This window comes from Leucopleurus acutus, assembly GCF_964270905.1.
Source record: "Leucopleurus acutus genome assembly, chromosome: 3".
NCBI classification, from domain to species: Eukaryota; Metazoa; Chordata; class Mammalia; order Artiodactyla; family Delphinidae; genus Leucopleurus; species Leucopleurus acutus.
In genome coordinates this window covers 762700-784118 of record NC_139145.1, presented here as the reverse complement: position 1 = coordinate 784118, position 21419 = coordinate 762700, and the positions used below count along the sequence as shown (strand labels likewise).

Here is a 21419-nt window from a genome sequence, read left to right as displayed (position 1 = left end):
TTCCATCACCCAAAAGGAAGCCCCGTCCCCATCAGCAGTCACTCCCTCACCTCCTTCCCAGCCCCTGACAACCAGGAACCCACTCTCTGTGTCTGTGGATCTGCCTGTGCTGGACGTTTCCCATCAATGGAATCACACACCGTGGGTCCTTCTGTGTCTGGCTTCTCTCACTGAGCATCCTGTTGTCAGGGTCCATCCACGCTGTAGTGAGTGTCGAGGCTTCACCCCTTTACGTGGCCGAGTGATGCTCCCGTGTGTGGAGGGACCATGTGGTGTTTATCCGTCATCCGCTGGTGGACACTTAGGTTGTGTCCACCTTTGGCTGCTGTGGACGTGCGTCTCCGTTGCCTCTGGTGGGCACCTGGCAGTGGAATCAGGGTCATGGGGTGACTATGACTGTTTTCCGAGGATGCTGCCCCGTTTCGCGCCCCCACCGGCCGTGTAGGGGCTCTGATTTCTCCAGCTCCTCCCCACACTGGTCCCTGCTGGCTTTGTGGGTCCAGCCGTCCGGGCGGGTGTGAAGTGTGTCCCGCTGGTTTCGGGTTGCGTTTCCCCGTTGCCTGACAGTTTGAGTGTCCTTCCTCCCCTTGTTGCCATTTGTATACATTCCTCACCTGCGGCAGTGGCCGCTGGCCATGTTCCCCCCACTTCCTCCGCCGGCTGTGGGCTGGAGACAGGTGAGGGCTGCAGCATTGGGCCGAGGTCTCCCTGACCCCAGGGACCCTCCCCAGTCAGAGCTCTGGGGTGCTGGGCAACCGCAGGGAGGCCCATGGGCCCGCTTGCTCCTCTTGGCCGCGGATCCGCACAGAACCGTCCTGGAATGGGGGTGATGGAAAGAAACAAGCAGGACGGGCACCAGGCCTCAGGGCTTTGTGCCCCCCGCCACTGGCCCTGTCTGCGTCCTGCCCTCTGTTCTGGGCTGCGGGTTGCAGGGGCTGGCGCCACAGGGAAGAGCAGCGTTTTGTGCACAGCCAGGCCGCTTGCCAAGGCTGGAGGAGGAAGAGCAGGGCGGGGCCTGGGGCGCCACGGGGACGGCCCTCCAGGTGTGGCCACAGCACAGGCAAAGGCCCTGGGGCGGGCCCTGTGAGGCACTGGAGGCGGGCTCTGGGACAGCGAAGGTCCAGGCTGAGGAGCTGAGGGCAGGCCCAGGAGGGCGTTGGGGGCACGGAAGGGGCAGCCAGCCTAGGTTTCCTCCCTGCGTTGCAGGGGCCTCTGAACCTCGAGTCACTGCTGTGGGCATCCCAGGGACAGCCGTGGTCCCTGCCAGGCCCACCTGGGCACATGCTCTGGGGGGACAGTGGTCTGGGGGAAACTGAGGCCGGGGCCAGGAGAGCGCCCGGGGCAGGCAGGGGGCGAGCCAGTGGCAGCCCGCGGGCGTTGTTGACAGCCGTCTGTGGTAGATTCCGCCCCGTTCAGTAATTCTCCGCGCTTTGCCAGTAATCGTCCTGACTTACCAGGCAGGCATCATTTCCTGAAAGTCAGCCGGCCTTAGGGGAAGTAGGCGCAGGCGGTGACTAAACCAACATGCAAATGCGGCCGGGCGGGCTGAGGGCTGAGGGCCGGCGGGCTGAGCCGCCCGTGGTCATGAGGCAGCTGCTCCCACCGCTTTCTCGGGACCCGGCGGCCACCATGTCCCAGCTGCGCTTCTGGCTGCAGTTTGCAGCCCTCGGCAAGGTAACCCTGGGCTCCTGCCTTGCGAGGGGGGCCGGGCTGGGAGGGCCCGTGGGAACCGCCCGGAACAGCCGGGCTGGGGGCGGGGGGGAGGGCTCCCCCAGCCTGCTCCGTCTGTCTGTTTTTGGCAGCGAGGGTGACCCCGCTGGAGTTTTCTGAGCAGAGCCACGTGGAATGTGGGGACAGCCAGGAAGGGCAGGGGGCTGCAGGGGGCTGAAGCTGTCCCACCTGGAGTCTTGTGGGCGCTCCGTGTCCTGGGATGGTGGCAGTGGCTCTGTGGGGCATGGTTTGAGACGGGCTCTGATTGGACAGATAGGATCGGTCCCCATCCCTCCGTCTCTCTGTCCCGCTGTCCCTCCTCAGGGCCCCTTCCCAGGACCAGTGAGAGGACCTGTGTCCGAAGAATGTTTCTGGGGTCACTTTCCTGGCTGGGAGGGGGTGCTGAGCAGACCCAGAGCCGGGTCCAGTCTGGGGGCCATCCTGTCCCAGCCTGCTGGGCGGTGGCAGAGATGAGGTGGGGGGGTCACTGCATGGGCAGCTCCTCGCTGGTCCAGGGTCCCCGACATGCTGAGAGGCAGTCAGCACAGTGGGCAACCCTGTGCCCTCCTGGCCCCCCAGAACTGTCGGGGTAACCAGCCAGCTCCCCCGCATTGGGGCCTGCAGTGGGAAGAGCGGGGGCAGGGGGGCCTGGGATCCCGGAGGAGTTCCAGGTGGGGACGCAGGTCAGGAGGTGCGCCCGGGGACGGGTGGACACAGGCTGCCGGGTTGGGGGCTCTGGTGAGGGCCTGGGAGCTGCGGCCCTGCCCTGACTGGGCCCTGGGGACCCAGGGAAGGTGATTCTGGGTTTGGGTCATCTTGGAGGTCTCCTGTGGCTGCTGGGAGTCAGGTCCCAACACTGGCAGGCAGCCCACCAGGGGGGTCCACTCTCACTTCCATCCAGCCACCCGCCCTCCACGGTGGGGAGGGGGAGGGACCTCGGGAGCCCCACCCCCACCCCCTGGGGACCCAAGTGAGGCCCACCTCCCTTTGCCCCCAAGGATCCAGGGGCCCCCAGACGATGCCAGCTGCCCATCAGGGCATCTGGTGGAGACGGTGTCCACAGACTGGGGAGAGAGCACCCACTTTCTTAATAAATTATATTTTTTAGAGCAGTTTTAGATTTACAGAGAGACTGTGAATCAGTTCAGAGGGACCCTGTGTGCCCACGACCAGCCCCTTGGCGCCGCCCATGTCCCAGCTGATGGGCCCGTGTTCATACGTCGTCCTCAGGGCCCCAGAGTCCACGCTTCCCCACGTCGCCTCTGCCCCAGTAACACTGTGGCACCAGGACCGCCAGGCTGTGCAGGTGTCGCCCGCTCTCCTGGGGTGGACTGGGGCCCTGGGCAGTCGTGGGGAGCCCGGACTGGGACTCCTGAAGGACGTCCCCAGTTTGGGTTTGTCCGGTGTTTTCTCATGGTTGCACTGGGGCCATGGGTTCCCCGGGGGAGAACTCAGAGGGGAGGTGCCCTTCCCAACCATCACCCCAGGGGTCTCTGCTGCTGAACTTGACCTGACCTCCTGGCTCCTCCACGGGGGGCTTCTTCACCTGCACGCTGTCCTCCTGGGAAGGGTCTCCGTGCTCAGCCCTCACACAGGGTGGCCCCCGAGCGCCCCTTTCAGCCCCTGCCTCTGCCATCTTCGGGGCTGGCCCCTGAGGTCCCGCCCGGCTCCCTGCCCACTGCCCAGTGACTGTTTCACCTTTGGGAAGCAGGCCCACCTCTCAGGGCTCCAGGGTCATCGTCACCCTGACCAGGCTCGGCGGCGCTCGCTGGGAGGGCCACGCTGGTCCCAGAGGGACTTTAGCAAAGACAGCTTTCCCCGACTGTACGCGGACCCCACCCCAGCCAGCCTTCGGAGTCTCTGGGGGTCACTGCCCCATGTCACTTCATGGGGTCCGGGCGGCCAGCTTCTGCAGCCCACCCTCCCTGGCATTGTCCACCAGACTCGGGATGTGCCACCTCTGACCCCAGCTGACCGGGGGTGGGGTAGGGAGCAGGCCTCAGGGGCAGCAGAGCCAGACCCACTGCCGCCGCCTCAGTGTCCCCCGAGATGGATGCTCTGGCCTGTTGAGTCGCCGGGCTCTCGCATGGGGGTGCAGCGTGCCCCAAGGAGCATCATGGAGCGCCTGTTCCCTGCTCTGGGGTTGGCATCCCCCTCCTGCCTCTTCCCAGGCTGCTGAGCTGGTCCTGCTAGGCACTGTCTGCCACGCCCCCATCTCCTCGCCTGGACTTGCCCAGTCGCCAGGTCCTGCAGCTGCAGGCGGTGGGGGGAGGTCGGGGTCTGCCCCCCTTCCGTGGGACCAGCCCTCCTTGCAAACCGCCGGAGCCAGGGCACCCCGGGCAGTGGGAGGCGTCCACAGGGGGCCCCCAGCCTTATAGCAGCTGAGCGGGCCCCACCCCTTCCTGCCAGGCCCGCTGTCCTTTTCGCACAGTGCTCTCAAGCCTGCCTGTTGGGGGCTGTGCACGCACCAGCATCTGAGCACGGGGTCCTGGGGAAGCTGGACAGTGTTGCCTGGAGGTCCCTGCACCCCAGGGCGTGGGGGGCTGATTCCCATGCAGATCAGTCGGAGGGGAGCCCCAGAAACACGGCCCTTGAGGGGCCGTGGGGCAGGACTGGGAACTGGCTGAGATCAGGGGCCTGTTCTCGGTGACCTGGGACTGCGGAGACCTGCCCTCCACCCCCAGAAGCCAGCTCAGCTGTGGCCTCCAGGCCCGAACTGGTCACATCGGGTGGACCCTAGGCCCAGGCCCACCCTTCCTCCCCAGAGTCCACTGATCTGAGCCCCTGGGGCCCCGAGACCCCCACTGGTCAGCCCTGCCCACCCTCCTGGCCTTCTCTCACTGGTTAGTGGGACACCACACCCTCTGTCCCAGCCCGCCCGGCCGCGGCCTTCCAACAGCCCTGATGGGCCGAGATGTGTGAACAGTACGCGGGGCTGGGGGCTCCCAGAGGGCCGCTCTCCCTCCTCCTTGGCCCCTGCCCTGCTTGGGAAATGCTCCCGTTGATGGGCACGCTGAGGCCACAGCCCACCTGGCTCCACCCATGGCAGGCAGGCGGGGGTGGGGGGTTCCCTCCCTGCGGGGCTCGGCTGAGGGCTGCCCCGCATCTGAGCCTGGAGGGGCTGAGGGAGGTGGGGGGCCTGCACCTTCCCCAGCTCTGGGCACGGGGAGCTGTGCTGCACTGCCCTCCCCAGGTGGCAGGCGGTGTGGGCACCGTGACCCAGCGGGCCACCGCAGGGGACCCTGGTCCAGAAGCCCCAAGGGGCTGTCTCTGCATGTCCCCACGTCCAGCACAGGCCAGGCACACTCAGGAGCTCCATGCCTGTGACCAGGGCTGGGAGGGAGGGGGGCCGGTATGGGACCCCCCTGCGCTGCACCTGATTCCCTTTGTTTATTTATTTTTATTTATTTATTTTGGCTGCGTTGGGTCTTTGTTGCAGCACGCAGGCTTCTCTCTAGTTGTGATGTGCTGGTTTTCTCTCTCTAGTTGTGGTGTGCGGGCTCCAGGGCGCGTGGGCTCTGTAGTTTGCGGCATGCGGGCTCTCTAGTTAAGGCGCACAAGCTCAGTAGTTGTGGCGTGCGGGCTCAGTTCCCCACCCAGGGATCGAATCCCCGTCCCCTGCATTGGAAGGCGGATTGTTTACCACTGGACCACCAGGGAAGTCCCCCGATTCCCTTTAAATTTAGGTTTAGAAACTGCAGCCTCCACAGCAGCAGATGTCTCCTGAAGCTGTGGCGGTCCGTGCGTCCTGGCATCCCTACACCAGTGTCACCTCCTCCATGGGGATGGGCCAGGGCAGGCACGGGGTGTCCGTCACCTTCTCCCGGTGTCCTCTGAGTAGAGTCCAGCGCAGCGCCTGTGGGGTCTGGTTTCTCTCACCTCCACTTGCCTTTTTCCTTTTTTCTTTTCAAACAGCTCTATTGATACAGTTCACATATTGTAAAACTGACCCATTTGAATTGCATAATTCAGTGTTTCCAGTGCATTCACAGAGTCGGGCAACCATCACCTCTGTTTAGTTCCAGAACATTCTCATGGCCCCAAAGAGAAGCCCCGTCCCCATCAGCAGTCACCCCACACCCTCCCCAGTCCCTGACAACCAGGAACCCCCTCTCTGTCCCTTTGGATCTGCCTGTTCTGGACGTTTCCCATCAGTGGAATCACACACCGTGTGTCCTTCTGTGTCTGGCTTCTCTCACTGGGCGTCGTGTTCTCAGGGTCCATCCACGCTGTAGCGAGTGTCAGTGCGTCACCCCTTTCTGTGGCAGAGCAGCATCCACCGTGTGGCTGGGCCTCACAGCTGCCCTCACCCGGCCTGTCTTGCAGGACTCCTCGTACCTCGATGACCTCTCCAATGCCTCCATCTTCTCCTCGTCCGTGGACTCCCTCTCAGACATCGCAGACACACCTGACTTCCTGCCCGCCGACAGCCTCAGCCAGGTGCCCACCATCTGGGACGTGAGCACTGGCCCCTCCACCCACGACAAGGTCAGTGTGCCCCATCCTCGGCCGAACAGACACGGAGGAGGGTGTGGCTCGAGGGTGCTCATGTCTCCCATGTAGGCCAGAAGATGCAGGGGCTCCCCAGGGGGAAGAGGGGCTCCGGGGAGCCCGGCATACACTAGTGGACACTGGTGGGCATATGCCTAGATGCCCTGACGGGTTCAGTGCCCATGAAATCCCCGGGCCCTCGGGAAGCGTCTGGGCCCAGTCTGGGGCTGGCAGGGGGATACGAAGTGCCCAGAGTAGGTGCAGCAGGCGACCCAGGCCCGTCCTCGCCTCGCCAGGGCCCTCCTACCGGTTCCCAGCCTCCCGGGAACCTGAGGCCCAGGCTGGCAGCTGAAACGCCACGCCCACTGCTGCTGTGGCCAGCCCTGCCTGCGGGAACCTGAGTCAGCCTTCCAGGAACCTGCGTCTGCAGTTGTTTGTTTGTTTTCGTTAATTCAAAAAAAAAAAAAGGGAGAGGGAATTGAGAGTAGGTTTCAGACCTCCCTGTGCCTCATTTCCATTTTATTTTCATTTCAAAAAAACTTTGTGTTTTTTTTCCTTTCAGTTTTATTGAGATGTGATTGACAGACAGCAGTAAGTTTAAAGTGTACATACAGAATGATGATTTGACTTGCATACATCATGAAATGATGACAAGTCAGTGAACATCCATAGTCTCATATAGATACAGAATTAAAGAAATAGAGGGAATTCCCTGGCGGTCCAGTGGTTAGGACTCGGCACTTTCACTGCTGAGGGCATGAGTTCAGTCCCTGGTCAGGGAACTAAGATCCCACAAGCCACACAGTGTGCCCCAAAAAAAAAAAAAAAAAAAAAATTAAAGAAGTAAAAACCGTATTTTTTCTTTGTGCCGAGAACCCCTAGGGTTTACTTTAAGAACTTTCATATATAACATACAGCAGTGTAAATTCTATTTATCGTGTTGTATGCCGCATTCCTAGTACCTATTTATCTAGTACTTTATGTATCCCAAGTACTTATGTATCTATCAAATCTAGGTGGGCGGGCAACAGGAAGGAGGCCGGTGGCCAGCTGAGGGGCTTGAGGACCACAAGGCGAGCCCCCCTGGAGGCCGGGGGGCCCATAGAGGCACTTCCTCCCCTCCTGTGGCCTGCAGTCTCATGCCTACTCTCCCTGCCTCTCCCCTCCAGCTGTTCCTGCCCAGCGGGCCATTTACAGGCCTTGAGGACCCTGTGTCCTCTCTCTCCAGCACCCCACTTCTCGTCAGCTACCAGGTGAGCCAGGCCCCTTCCCTACCCCTGCCCATCCCTCCTGGGGACCAGGGAGGGCCACTCACTCAGGCATCTGCTGTATGCGGGCCCTTGGCGGGCTTAGAAGCATGGTCTGACCATTATACAGATGGGGAAACTGAGGTCCCAGGGAGGCACCATGCTAGGAGGGGGGACCTCTCCCTTTTGCCCCAAGTCACTGGGCTGGCTGGTGGACCAGGCTCCTGATCCGGGCAGGGAGGCTGGTGTGGTGCAGGGGACAGTACTGTCCCCAGCATGACAGCACCTTGCCCTCAGTCTCAGAGTCACCCCGAGGAGGACGACGAAGCTGAGGAGGATGAGGCAGAGGAGCTGGGCCACGCGGAGACCTACGCCGACTACGTGCCATCCAAGTGTGAGTGTGCTGTGGGAAAAGACCCCCAGCAGCGACCACCGGGCTGCACAGCCTCACTGGGTCTGCATCCTCCGGCCAGGAGCGCCCATCCCCGGGGTCCCTGAAGGTCCCAGGGCCCCTTAAACTGCCAAGGCAGGTGTGGGAGCTGTGGGCGGGCTCCGGAGTGGCGGTTCTGTAATCGGGGTTGTGCTCCTCACTCGGCACTTAGGCGGAGGGGGCAGTGGAGAGGTCAGCCGCCTTCCTGCTCTGCATCGATGGGCCACGCCCCCAACCCTGTCCAGACCACGCCCCTGACCTGCCTCCCCCTCCCACCCCATGCCCCTCTAGCCAAGCTTGGGAAGCAGCACCCAGACCGCGTGGTGGAGACCAGCACTTTGTCCAGCGTTCCGCCGCCGGACATCACCTACACCCTCGCCCTGGCCTCCTCCGACAGCGGAGCCCTTTCCGCCTTGCAGCTAGAGGCCATCACCTACGCCTGCCAGGTGATCCCAGGGTCTCCAAGCAGGTCTGCGTCCGGCGTGAGGGGGTCTCAGTGCCCACCCTGACCCTGCCGCACGCTGACCCCCGTCTCCTCCCCCTCTCCCGCAGCAACACGAGGTCCTGCTCCCCGGTGGGCAGCGCGCGGGCTTCCTTATCGGCGATGGCGCGGGCGTGGGCAAGGGCCGCACGGTGGCCGGCATCATCCTGGAGAACTACCTGCGGGGCAGAAAGAAGGCCTTGTGGTGAGCTGTCCCTCCCTGGGCATGGGGTGGGCCGGCGGGTGGGCAGGGGGTTCCTGAAGCCTACTGGCCCGCACCCGCAGGTTCAGCGTCTCCAATGATCTCAAGTACGATGCGGAGCGCGACCTTCGGGACATCGCCGCCCCTGGCATCGCGGTGCACGCGCTGAGCAAGGTGGGTGGCCCGCAGCCCCTCGCTTGGTAGGGGTGGGGGTCCCGGAGCGCGGGCGTGGCTATGCCCCGGCGCGCACCGATGCCTGGCCCTCTCCCCAGATCAAGTACGGCGACAACACTACCTCAGAGGGCGTCCTCTTTGCCACCTACTCCGCCCTGATCGGGGAGAGCCAGGCAGGCGGGCAGCACCGCACGCGCATCCGGCAGATCCTGGAGTGGTGTGGGGAGGCCTTCGATGGCGTGGTATCCTGGCCGTGATGCGGGGGCGGGGCCGAGCGCAGGGGGCCGGGAGGGGCGGAGCCGAGTGCAGGGGGCCGGGAGGCCTTGGTCCTGGCCGGTGCCGGAGGGTGCGGAAGCGCGGGAGGAATTCCCGGAAGGGAGGGCCTGGTGGCGCAGGCTCGCCTTCAGGGACGGCTGTTACCCGCCCTTGGCCGTCTGGCTCAGCCTCCTGGCTCCAGCTGGCCAGACCCGTAACCACAGGGTCGGGGTGGTGTTTGCTGCGACACCGCGGGCGGCGGGGCCGGAGGTCTGGGGGCGCAGAGCACTTCCTCCCCCGTCCTTGTCCGGCCCCCAAGCTGGTCCCACCCAGGCTCCGTCGGGGCGGGGCGGGAGGCAGTCCAGGAGAGCCAGAGCACAGCTAGGCCAGAGGCCCTGCTGCTCTAGCTCTGCCAGCTGCTGTGGGTCCCAGGCCCTTCCTGACTGGGCCGAAGCCCCAGGCGTCTCCCTCCTTTGTTTTTCAGCCTGAGATCCCTTTCTTTTTGCTCCCACCAAACTGTAGGAAACAAAGCATAGGAAAGTCCACCAGGGACTGCCCTGGTGGTCCAGTGGTTAGGACTCCCTGCTTCCGATGCAGGGGGCACGGGTTTGATACCTGGTCGGGGAACTAAGATTACGCAAGCTGCCTGGTGTGGCCAAAAAAAAAAAAAAGAATGTTCATCAAGCTGTGGGAAGAAGAAGTTTAGGGGACTATAAGCTAGAGTCTGATGTGTATCTGGTGTTAACGTTTTCTTGTTTCACACATTCCTCTTACCAGTAACAGCCTTCAGGCCAACCCCCCTCGGCCTTCTCCCCCGCTGCTCCCCCCCTCCACACACACACACACACACACACACACACACACACACACACACACACACACACACACACACACACACAGAGGGGCCACAGCTTCCCCTGCGGATTTCTGCAGGGGCCCTTAGAGGACCCTCGGGCTCTATCTCCCTGGGATTCACCCTTGTTCTCAGAAGTGGGGTGAGTGCACTTTGCCGAAGCTCCCCTCGCTCCCTCCGATGAGACAAGGCCTGTGGGCCCTCTGTTCACGAGGCATAGTCTGTTTAGAGCTCCCATGAGCCAGGAGAAGCAGCAGGGTTACTGATGCTTCTGGGCGCCTGGTGTCAGGTGACGCCTCAGCTCAGCAACAGCAGCATAAAAAAACAGCAATGTTAACCTCACACCTCGGGGGCGGCCACATGGCATCGGGCTAACCTCACTCGCATTTTTGCTGATCCTCCGTCGAACCCCTGTACATACGTGTGGACACGTGCGTGTGCGTGTGGCACTCACACCTTGCCTTTCAGGTAGGTTCGTGACAGACATACTTGTCTGTAACTTGCGCTTTTTCCCCTGAAAACATTAAGAACTTTCTGTGTCTTTCAATTCCTGTCCACGTTGTTCGAGGCCTAGAGGCTGTTTCCCTCTGGCTTTGGTGGCCTCACACACCCCAAGGACCACACCCTGTGGCCAGATCCCCCCAGGCACCTTCCAGAGTTCCCCCCAACCAGGAAGGGACCACCTAGGGTGTCGTGGTGGGTCTGTGGGGCGGCCCGCCTTCCAGCACAGTCCTTAACCCACGCCCACCCCAGATTGTGTTTGACGAGTGCCACAAAGCCAAGAATGCCAGCTCCACCAAGATGGGCAAGGCCGTGCTGGACCTGCAGAACAAGCTGCCCCTGGCCAGGGTGGTCTACGCCAGCGCCACAGGTGAGGGGCCTGGTCATCGACGAGCGAGCGATGCCTGCCCTGGCGCAGCTGTGTGTGGGAGAGAGTTGGGGGGGGGGGCGTCTGGTCTGCAGCCCAGCTCCTGCCAGGCCCTGTTCTCAGACACCAACCCCTGTCAGGGGCCTCCCTTCTGCCAGCTGGCCGTGGGCACTTTCCCGAGAGCCTCAGGTCCCCGTTCCTGGCCCTCGTGCCATTTCTGGGGCCACACCTGAGGCCCCCAACCTTCCCAGGTCGGAGGAGCTGACAGTGGCTCCCCCTTCCCCCAGGTGCCTCTGAGCCCCGGAACATGATCTACATGAGCCGCCTGGGTATCTGGGGCGAGGGCACACCGTTCCGGACCTTCGAGGAATTTCTGCATGCCATCGAGAAGAGGTGTGCGCTTTACCCCGTGCCCATCCCCCACATGATGGGAGCGGGGGCCAGGTGTCACCCTCACCCCTGCCCATGCTCCTCTGGCAGCCAGAGAGATCTTAAAATGCAAATCCTATCCTTCCTCTGCCTAGTACTTCCCATCGGTCTCAGGGCGAAAGGGCCTCCTCCCCACTTTTCCTGCTCCCGTGCAGGCTCCTCCTTGGTCCAGGCAGACTACTTTCTGTGTGTTTCCAAGGCCCACCAGGCCCTTGGTGACCACAGGGCCTTTGCAAGTGCTCTCTGCTCCATGCACCTGGCCCTTCCTCGCTCTCCAGGGCTCAGTGCTGGGTGACAGCCCCTCCTCAGGTTGCTCTGCCCCTGGGTGGGACCTAGCATGTGGTCCCAGGCCGTTGCCCAGGCAGCCTGTGTTCACCTGCAGGGGTGTGGGCGCCATGGAGATCGTGGCCATGGACATGAAGGTCAGTGGCATGTACATCGCACGCCAGCTCAGCTTCTCTGGCGTCACCTTCCGCATCGAAGAGATCCCGCTGGCCCCGTCCTTCGAGCACATCTACAACCGGGCGGCCCTGCTGGTGAGCCTCTGACTGAGTGGACAGCCTGCATGTCCCCTTGGAGTTACGCCCCCGTCACCTTCAGCGTCTGCCCTTAAGACACCACAGGGATTAGTCAGACTGGACAGGAGGGAGCACCTGGCCCGCCCGCCTCGGTCTTTGGCAGGAGCCCAGCATCTTGATCCTGTTCAAGTTGGGGATTCTGTACGGACTGTACGCCCGCATCCCCGCCTCCCCTCCCCATGATTTCCTGAGCACGTTGCCCCCAGGACAGAACCCAGAGCTGGTGGCCGTTTTCTGTCTCTCTCCGTGGGGCCGTCCTGGGCGCTGCGGGGTGGGAGCACCTCCCTGGACCCACCTGCTCGATGCCTGGATCCCCCCAGTGTGACAGCCGCAGATGCCCCAGACATGGCCCGGTGTCCCCTGGGGGCAGGACCACCCCAGCGAGACCCTGGTCTGAAGTGTGGAGAGTCAGAGGCCGCTGGCAGGGAGCTGGCAGGGAGGGTATCCCCGCCGCCTCGGGAGGCGGTGTCCACCCGCCCCTGGGTTGCACGAGCACCATTCCACCACGGTCTCACCAGCATCACACTTGTTGTTTCTTAACATTTCCGACCGTCCAGCTATCGCCAGGGCCTCCTTGTTGCTCTACTTACAGCCCCCCTTCCCTGGCCCACATTTCCATGGGGCGGGGGCAGCCAGGGTCCGGGCAGAGACGGTGGTAGTGAGCTCAGCCAGGCGTGTCATTTCAGTGGGCCGAGGCCCTGGGCGTGTTCCAGCAGGCAGCCGACTGGATCGGCCTGGAGTCACGCAAGTCCCTGTGGGGCCAGTTCTGGTCGGCCCACCAGCGCTTCTTCAAGTACCTATGTGTTGCCGCCAAGGTGCGCCGGCTGGTGGAGCTGGCCCGGGAGGAGCTGGCCAGGGACAAGGTGAGCTGGGCTGTGCCGGGCCCCCTGCATCCCTGTGTCAGGGGCGAGTGGGCAGAACCCGGCACGCCGTGTCAGCCTCACGATCGCAAAGGAGCCTGTGTGTGGCTGGGCCGAACCCGCAAGGATGGGGCTGGTGAGGGCGATGCTGAGACCCGGAAGGTTCTGGTCCCGCCTTGCCCCAGGCTACCCGTGTGCAGGCTGGGCTGGCGAGTCCCAAGAAAGAACAGGGCAGAGGATGGGGGTGGGGGTCCGGGAGCTGAGGCTGGCTGTGGGCTGCCAGGTGGACTTTCCAGGTGGATCTGGGCTTGTCGGGGCCTGGCAGCCCGAGGGACACGGGGGTGGGAGGAGGGAGAGACTGAGGCCCGCCCTGGGTTTTGGCTGCTGGGACAGGGCCAGTGTGGGGCCTGGTGCTTCCCTGGGGGCCCCTCTGGGGCCCGCACTCCGGGGCTGGTGGGCAGGCCTCTGCTCACCACCACCCACCCCCGCAGTGCGTGGTTATCGGGCTGCAGTCCACGGGTGAGGCGCGTACCCGGGAGGTGCTGGGCGAGAAGGAGGGCCAGCTTGATGGCTTCGTGTCCGCTGCCGAGTGAGTGATGCCTGCGGCCCGGTGGGGAGGGTGGGGGCTACGCCGGGGACCCCTCCCTCTGCGACCCACCCTGGGGCCGACCTGTGGCCTGGCCCTGCCTGTATTCCCAGCCTAGGGAGCGGCCCCGGTCCTAAGTGACCTTAGGCCCATCTTGCATCGTAAAGCCAGAAAGGGTAACCGTGGGGACCCCAGGACTCGGAGGGCGCTGGCCGAGGGTCCCAGGGCTTTAGAATGAGGCTTCCCGGTGCCTGCACCCACCCCCCCCACGTGGGAACCGTGCCGTTTCAAGGACGACACTGATTTTAGGGACTGGCCTTGCTGGTCCCCAAAGCCCCTGGCCTCTCTTCCCACCCTGGGTGAGGGTCCCAGCACGAGGCCCCTTGCCTGGCTCACCTCATCCTGGCCTCTCCCCCTCAGCCCAGCATCACCTCCCTTCCCCTGGGACCCCATCCTGGGAGCCTCCCCCTCAGCCAGTCAGCGCGTGTGGGCAGAGCTGTGGGCCCTTTGACGGCGGGAGCCCCACCCAGCTTCCCACCCACGCTCCGTCCATTGCCCACCACGTGGGACCCCCGCCCCCCTGTCCTTGCAGCTCCTTTCCCCTCCCACGCGCCTTCTCTGAGCCCCTGCACCCAGACCCACCCGCGGGGCCCCCTGGCGCTGGGTGTCCCCACCAGAGCAAACCCACACACGGGACCCAACCCCTCCAGGTCTCCCAGCGAAAATAAACTCTGCTTCTCACTTTCAGAGGCGTCTTTCTGTCGCTAATTCAGAAGCACTTTCCTTCAACCAAGAGGAAGCGAGAGAGAGGACCGGGCAATAAGCGAAAAAGTAAGCGCCTGCCGCCCGCCGGGACCTCGGGCGCCTTGTGGCCTCCTCCCTTGCTCCTGCCGCCTGCCTCCGGCCTCCCTCCTTTCTGAGCCTTGATCTGGGTCAGGCTGTCACTCCCGCTGCCCCCTCTGCTGCTGGCTGCACAGCCACGTGGCCTGACCCCCGATGCCCTCCCCAACCCTCCAGGGCAGCTTGCTCAGTCAGCTAAAAACCCCGCGCTGCAGGATGGGGGTGTGGCTAGCGCATCCCCACGCCTCTAGCCTCACCCCCAGCAGGCGGGGCCTCGCGCTCTCCAGGTGAAAGTGAGCCGGAGGCCAGAACCACGCTGGTCCAGGGACGAGGATGGAGCCCTTAAAAGCACCCCGGGATGGGGCAGTGGCCTCATAGCCCCTTCTGGCATGCACTGCCTGCTGCTCTAGGCAAAGGCTGAGCATCCTCGCCCAGGGGGGAGTAGGGCTCAGAGAGGCCAAGCAGCTTACCTGAGGGCACACGGCCGGCCTTGGGGGCCCAGTCCTGCTCCTCCCACTTCCTGGGACCGGCCTCCCGGGTGTCCTGGATGGTAGCTTAGTTACGTAGGCCCCTGGACCATCACCCCATCAGGGCCTGGGCTCATCCTCTGGCCGACCCACCCAGGGCCGCCCTGTGAGGGTGGGCGTGTGGCCTCCCCAGGCACCACCCGAGGACACACTGCCGTGTCAGGAAGTCCGGCAGGGATGTTAGAGGTGCCCCTTTACGCTGTGCCCTGGCCACCAGCAGAGCCCAGACCTGCCAAAGGTGGATGGAGCAGGGGGCTCTGGCCCTGAGCCCTGACCATCCTGGCACCCGGGCCTGTCCCCAGACCGTGCCGCCAGGACAAAGGCGTGGGGCCAGGCGGCAGTGACCCCTGGCTGCTCCCCTGCAGGGCGGCCACGGGGCCGTGGGGCCAAGGTGCCCAGGCTGGCGTGTGACGCAGCGGGCGTGATCCGCGTCAGTGACGACAGCAGCACGGAGTCGGACGGCGGCCTGGACAGCGACTTCCACTCCTCCCCCGAGTCCCTGATGGACGATGACGTAGTCATCGTGGACGCCATCGGGCTCCCGGCCGACGACCGCGGTGAGGGCCGTGGCCACCCCCACGCCCTCCCCCCAGGTCCTCCCCCCACGTCCCTGCTTCTCAGGCTCCGAGTGCGGGCGTTGGGGCGCGCGGCTGGCAAGGGCTGGTGGGGCTTAGGGAGAAGGTTCTGGACCCCTGGCTCAGCCCCGCTCCCCAGAGACCCCCGTCATCCTCAAGGGCCAGAGCTGGGAACAGGGCCGTGGGCAGGCGGCCTGGACAGTGCCCCTTGACCCTCTGGCCCCACAGGCCCCCTGTGTCCCCCACCGCGGGACCTGCACGGCCCCGGTGTCCTGGAGCGGGTGGAGCGGCTGAAGCAGGACCTGCTGGCCAAGGTGCAGGCGCTGGGCCGGGAGCTGCCCGTCAACACCCTGGACGAGCTCATTGACCAGCTCGGGGGTCCAGAGTGCGTGGCGGAGGTGAGCTCTGGTGCTCCCTGGTGGCCAGCTTGGCGGTGGCGGCGGAGCCGGGGGTGGGGGTGGGGGCGTGGGGGGGAGGGGGGAGGGGGGCGGCGGTGCTGCGGCTGCTGGGTCCAGCGTCCCGTCCCGTGTCCTGCACTACCCCTTCAGCCACTGCCGCCCAGCTCCACGCCCACCTCCCCCGCACGCCCCCCTGGGCCAGGGCTCCCAGGCCTGATCCCCGACCCCGTCCCCCACCCTGTCCCCGCTCCCGTCCTTCTTTCCCCCTGTGCTCCTGTGCTCTTTCCTGGGACGTCCCTCTGGTGCCACCTCAGTTTCATCTTGGCTCAGGCGGCTGGGTTGCCATAAAAAAACTTAGGAAGATGGCAGTTACCATTCCTGCTGATGGCCCCGTGGGCACCCGAGCCTGGCAAGAGGCCGGGTCCTGGCAGCCCCCTGCCACACACACCCAAGAGCCCCAGGGTCCCAGGTGGGGGGACAGGGAAACTGAGGCCCACGGGGACCAGCCCCTGGGCGACCACAGCGGCTGACAGCCTGTCCCCTCGCCCCCACCACGGCCACAGATGACCGGCAGGAAGGGCCGCGTGGTGTCCAGGTCCGACGGGACGGTGGCCTTCGAGTCCCGGGCCGAGCAGGGCCTCTCCATCGACCACGTGAACCTCAGGGAGAAGGAGCGCTTCATGAGCGGAGAGAAGGTGGGGTGCGGGGCTGTGCCTGGAGGGCACCCCTGTGCACCTGCGCATGGGCTGGGAGGCACAGGGGTCCCGAGCGGCTGGCTGGAGGACCACCAGCTGTGTGGGGGTGTGTGTGCTGTGCTCCTGTGCCTGTGTGGGGCCCTCACAGCGCCCCCCGGCCAGCCCCGCCTTCAGCCCGAGTCCCACGCGCCCTGTGTTGGTGCCTGGCCCACCGCTTCTCTGGGCTGCCCCGTGGGAGCTGATGTCCACAGGGCAGGCAGACCCTCCAGGGGTGACCCGGGATGGTCCAGATTCCATTCTAAGCCTTCGGAGACACCTTCACGGACACACACGTCTGAACTTCCTGTGTGGGTCCCCCCAGGTGCAGCCGGTTGAGCCAGGGCACGCAGGGTGCGGGGCGAGGAGGAGCAGGCTGCCCGCCCTGCCGCCCCACAGACCTGTCCCCGTCCACGTCCCTCTAGCTCGTGGCCATCATCTCAGAGGCCTCCAGCTCCGGCATCTCCCTCCAAGCCGACCGCCGGGTACCGAACCAGCGGCGCCGGGTGCACATGACACTGGAGCTGCCCTGGAGCGCCGACCGGGCCATCCAGCAGTTTGGTGAGCCCCGCCCCGCCCCAGGCCGCCCCACCCCCGGGCCTGCCTGGTCCCTAAAAGCCCTCTCTGCCTCCAGGCCGGACCCACCGCTCCAACCAGGTTTCCGCGCCCGAGTACATCTTCCTCATCTCAGAGCTGGCCGGGGAGCGCAGGTTTGCCTCCATCGTGGCCAAGAGGCTGGAGAGCCTGGTGAGCCTGTGGGCGGAGGGGGGGGCTGGGTGTGGGACTGGGCGGGGAGGCTCCCTGGGGAGGGCGGAGGGCGCAGGGAGGAGCACCACGTGGGCAACGTGTGACCGCTTCCCCCATCCCGGGCAGGGGGCTCTGACCCACGGGGACCGCCGAGCCACCGAGTCCCGTGACCTGAGCAAGTACAACTTTGAGAACAAGGTACCCGAGGTGGGAGAGCCCAGGGGAGGGGGGTCCTCGGGGTGCCAGGACCCCGAGACCTGGGGCGCCCCAGCCTCTGACGCGGCCCGCGGCCCTCCCCCCTCCCCACAGTACGGCGCCCGGGCGCTCAGCTGCGTTCTCACCACCATCCTAAGCCAGACAGAGAGCAAGGTGCCGCTGCCCCAGGGCTACCCTGGAGGGGACGCCGCCTTCTTCCGTGGTGAGTTGGTGGACCCTCCCCACACACCCCAGGGGGACACGGGTCATGAGGGGGAGCCCCCGTGGGCTGGGGCGGGCAGGCGTGTGAGACCCTCCCTCCCCACAGACATGAAGCAGGGGCTGCTGTCCGTCGGCATCGGCGGGCGCGAGTCCCGGTCCGGCTGCCTGGACGTGGAGAAGGGTGAGTCCCACGCCCCCGGCCCCGCACCTCCTGGGTGGGTGGACAGGGAGGGCCGGCTGGACGCAGCCTGAGGCCCCCTGTCGCCAGCAGACTGCTCCATCAGCAAGTTCCTCAACCGCATCCTGGGGCTGGAGGTGCACAAGCAGAACACGCTCTTCCAGTACTTCTCCGACACCTTCGACCACCTCATCGCCGCCGACAAGAAGGAGGGCAAATACGACATGGGCATCCTGGGTGAGCCCCGCTGGGGATGCCCTTCCCCCCGGGCCCGGGCCCCCAGACCCGCCGCTGACCCCGCCTGCCCTCCCCAGACCTGGCCCCTGGCATTGACGAGATCTACGAGGAGAGCCAGCAGGTGTTCCTGGCCCCCGGGCACCCGCAGGATGGGCAGGTGGTCTTCTACAAGGTGAGCGGCTGCACCCGCCCGCCCCGCCCCCTCCCCTTACCCCCACCCCCCCTGATGCCTGCGTGTCCGCAGATCAGCGTGGACCGCGGCCTGAAGTGGGAGGAGGCCTATGCCCGGTCGCTGGAGCTGATGGGCACCCACGACGGCTTCTACCTCTCCTACAAGGTGGGCCCCCCAGCAAGCCCCCGGCGCACCCCCACGGGCAGGGCCCTGGCTGGTGGGCCGGGAGGGGAGGGCAGCGGGCTGCACGGGCCCGCACACCGTGGGGACCACTGCCCAGCACGTGCGGCGCAGCCCCAGCCTCACGCACGCCCCCACGCAGGTCCGCGGCAACAAGCCCAGCTGCCTGCTGGCCCAGCAGAACCGCGGCAAGCTCTTCACCGTGTACAAGCCCAACATCGGGCGGCAGAGCCAGCTGGAGACCTTAGACAGCCTGTGCCGGAGGTTTCACCGGGTAGGCCCCGACGGCCCCGCAGTGCGCCCCCACTGTGCCCCTGGCGCGCCCGTCTTCTGCAGCCCCCAGCCTGGCCCTCCACCTCCATGCTCCGCTGCCCTGGCCGCCAGGCGCAGGATGAGCGGGCCTGGGGCCTTCGGACCTCCTGTTCCCCACCTGCGCGCTGGGGAGCATGGACAGGCCGCGGTCCAGGGGCTCAACCGGCTGTGTCCACAGGTGACAGCGGAGGAGGCCAGAGAGCACTGGGAGAGCAGCTACACCTTCTCTCTGACTCACTGCAGCCACACCACATGGTGAGGGCCCAGGGCAGCCCGGGGGGAGTGGGGGGGGGGTGTTGGGAGGGGCTCGCCCACGCCCCGTGCCACAGCTGGTCTGAGCCGTGGTCCCCGCGCAGGAACCGGCACTGCCGGCTGGTGCAGGAGGGCAAGGACTGCGCGCAGGGCCTGAGGCTGCGACACCACTACATGCTGTGCGGGGCCCTGCTGCGCGTGTGGGGTCGCATCGCCGCCGTCATGGCCGACGTCACCAGCAGCAGCTACCTGCAGATCGTGCGCCTCAAGACCAAGGACAAGAAGAAGCAAGTTGGTGAGCAGTGGGCGCAGGAGGGGTGGGGGAGGGCGGTGTCCCGCCGGGAGGGGGGCGCCCCGCCCCGCCCCTCCCCTCGGGCCCTGACCGCCGGCCCCGCCCCCACCCCGCAGGCATCAAGATCCCTGAGGCCTGCGTGCGCCGCGTCCTGCAGGAGCTGCAGCTCATGGACGCCGATGTGAAGCGCAAGCAGGCACGCGCCCGGGGTCTCCCCGCGCTGCCGCCCGCCCCACGCCCGCTCGCGCTGCCCTGCGGCCCCGGCGAGGTCCTGGACCTCACGTACAGTCCGCCGGCCCAGGCCTTCCCGCCGCCCTCGCCCTTCGCCTTCCCGGCCCCGGCCCCCGGCCCCGGCGGCCTGCTGCTGGGTGTTCCCGACGCCCCGGCTGACCCCGCGGCGCTCCTGCACCAGGGTTGTGACATCAACTTCAAGGAGGTGCTGGAGGATATGCTGCGCTCCCTCAACGCCGCGCCGCCCCCTGAGCCCCCCGGCCTGCTGGGCGCCGGCGGGGGGGCAGCAGGCGCTCCGGAGGGCAGCGGGGGCCCCGAGCGGCAGAGCGTCATCCAGTTCAGCCCCCCCTTCCCCAACTCCTAGGCCCCGGGGCGTCCTTCCCGCACGAAACTTATTTATCTATAATAGGTGCCCTGTCTACACCGGGGAAGCGGGTGGTGAGCAGGGCCAACCGCCCTGCGGACTACTGAGAGGAGCAGGCGGGGCCAGGAGCCCTTCGAGGCGGGGACAGGGGCCCTTCGTCCGGCCTCCCGAGGCCTCCACTGCAGTGCCTTCCCACCGGTGCCTGGGCAGACGCTCGAGACGCTGCCGGCCCTGGGGGTGCCCTCCAAGCCCTGCCTGGTGGGCAGTGGCCATGCGCAGGCCCCACTCAGGACACTCGGGGCCAGGCAGGGCCTGGGGGTGGGGGGCCTCCTCTGTGCCTCTGTCCTCTGCTGCCCCCTTCCAGGCCGGGGTTGGGGCTCCCACCCCACCCACCTTACCGGGCCCGGTCAGCCCTGAAATCCACAAAACTGGGTGGCCCCAAGAGCTGGAAACTCAGGAAACCCCAGGTGCTCAGGGCCCCACCGCCTCTGGGGGGCTCCGTGGGGCAGATCTTCTATTAATATATGCAACCCCCTCCCTGCTCTCTGTGCCCTAAATTATTGCCCAGCCACCTCTCCCAGGGCCTGGAATCTCCTGCGGAGCTGGTGGGTGGCCCCCTGGTTTCTATGTGTATTTATAATGAATTCAAGTGTATATATGTAAAGAGATCTTTTTTAAATATATGTGCCTTTTCACTACTTCCCAGGCTGTCTGCTGCTCTGGCCTGCAGGGACGGCGGGGAGGGGCCGTACGGTGGTCCGGGGAGGCTGCTGGCGCTCCCTCTGCTGCCTCACCCCACCCACAGCGCCTGGCCTTCTGGATGACCGGGGCCAGGCTCGGGGAGACACCCGCCCCAGGAGGCTGTTTGTCCACTGCATGGTCCTGGCACCAGGGTAGCAGGCCAGCTGCCTCTGCACTGGCCGTACCAGGCCCCAGGCGTCTTGGAGCAGACACTGCTGCCTCCTGCCCACCGAGACGTGAGCCGCCTGGGCTCGTTCAGAACCCCATGTTCAGGACTGCGGGCTCTGCCTTGGTTTCTTTCCAGGTCTTCCTCGGGGTGTTTGTTGGTTGAGGCAGGCAGGGCAGCCTAGGGACAGGAGAGCCCAAGAGCTGGGCCCAGTCGGGAAGGCAGGACTGGACGCCAGGCCCTTCCTGGAAGCTGTGGGGAGCATGCCCGGCCTCTGGCCCGGAAGTGGGAGGGGGCTGCCCCCAGCCAGGAGGCGGACTGATGGGTGGGAGTCGGGAGGCCCTGGTAGAGCAGCTCAGCCACTCTACAGCTGTGCCCCCCCCAACTCTCACCAGGATGGCTCTCCTGAGGTGCAGGCAGGCAGGCTGTGCCCACCAGCCCTCCTGGGGGGGCTCCCTCTGCCAGGTGAAGCCCGTGGGCAGGCCTGGTGCAGACTCCGCGTCCTCACCGCGAGGCGGGCTTGGTGCCCAGCTGGGCCCGACGCCCAGCTCAGGTGCAATGGGCCTCCAGTAGGCAGGCCCACAAGGCCCGGGTCGCCTGACCCTCCCACCTGGGTACACTGGAGGAGACCAAGGCCCCCCCGCGGGCCTAGAGCAGCGGGCCAGTCAGGAGGCGGCACCTCTGCCAGGATCAGCTCTGCCCTGGCTGGGCTGAGGAGATTAGCAGCTGGGGCAGCAGGGCAGGTGCAGCCCTCTGAACCCCGAGGGAACTCCACCTCCCACATCCCCCGCCCCCCAGCCTGGGGAGCTGACTACACCTGCACCTGAGCCCAGAGGGGCCTGGGACAAGACACCCCCCACCCCGCAAGTAAGCAAAAGCAACAAGCAAGTCAGTT

General features: G+C 65.6%; 1 protein-coding gene across 2 annotated transcripts in view; it reads left to right on the top strand.

Annotated features, from left to right (window-relative positions):
* The window catches only part of SBNO2 (strawberry notch homolog 2), a 43851-nt gene extending 24010 nt beyond the window's left edge, over positions 1–19841 (top strand). Inside the window, exons 1-29 of one of the 2 annotated variants that reach the window (XM_082835199.1) lie at positions 1567–1674; positions 6037–6198; positions 7371–7454; positions 7746–7842; positions 8170–8324; positions 8431–8564; positions 8645–8735; positions 8834–8977; positions 10597–10714; positions 10999–11104; positions 11523–11676; positions 12405–12581; positions 13070–13167; positions 13913–13995; positions 14897–15088; positions 15335–15504; positions 16068–16199; positions 16661–16796; positions 16870–16982; positions 17109–17180; positions 17292–17400; positions 17506–17580; positions 17671–17814; positions 17892–17986; positions 18059–18151; positions 18309–18440; positions 18657–18733; positions 18835–19025; positions 19139–19841. In XM_082835199.1, the coding sequence (XP_082691325.1) occupies positions 1585–1674; positions 6037–6198; positions 7371–7454; positions 7746–7842; positions 8170–8324; positions 8431–8564; positions 8645–8735; positions 8834–8977; positions 10597–10714; positions 10999–11104; positions 11523–11676; positions 12405–12581; positions 13070–13167; positions 13913–13995; positions 14897–15088; positions 15335–15504; positions 16068–16199; positions 16661–16796; positions 16870–16982; positions 17109–17180; positions 17292–17400; positions 17506–17580; positions 17671–17814; positions 17892–17986; positions 18059–18151; positions 18309–18440; positions 18657–18733; positions 18835–19025; positions 19139–19617 (3903 nt within the window). In that variant the 5' untranslated portion in view covers positions 1567–1584 and the 3' untranslated portion in view covers positions 19618–19841. Of the gene's footprint in view, positions 1–1566; positions 1675–6036; positions 6199–7370; positions 7455–7745; positions 7843–8169; positions 8325–8430; positions 8565–8644; positions 8736–8833; positions 8978–10596; positions 10715–10998; positions 11105–11522; positions 11677–12404; positions 12582–13069; positions 13168–13912; positions 13996–14896; positions 15089–15334; positions 15505–16067; positions 16200–16660; positions 16797–16869; positions 16983–17108; positions 17181–17291; positions 17401–17505; positions 17581–17670; positions 17815–17891; positions 17987–18058; positions 18152–18308; positions 18441–18656; positions 18734–18834; positions 19026–19138 lie in introns of those variants that run through there. The other variant, XM_082835198.1, reaches the window with a different exon arrangement.
* The last annotated feature ends 1578 nt before the right edge of the window (positions 19842–21419 follow it).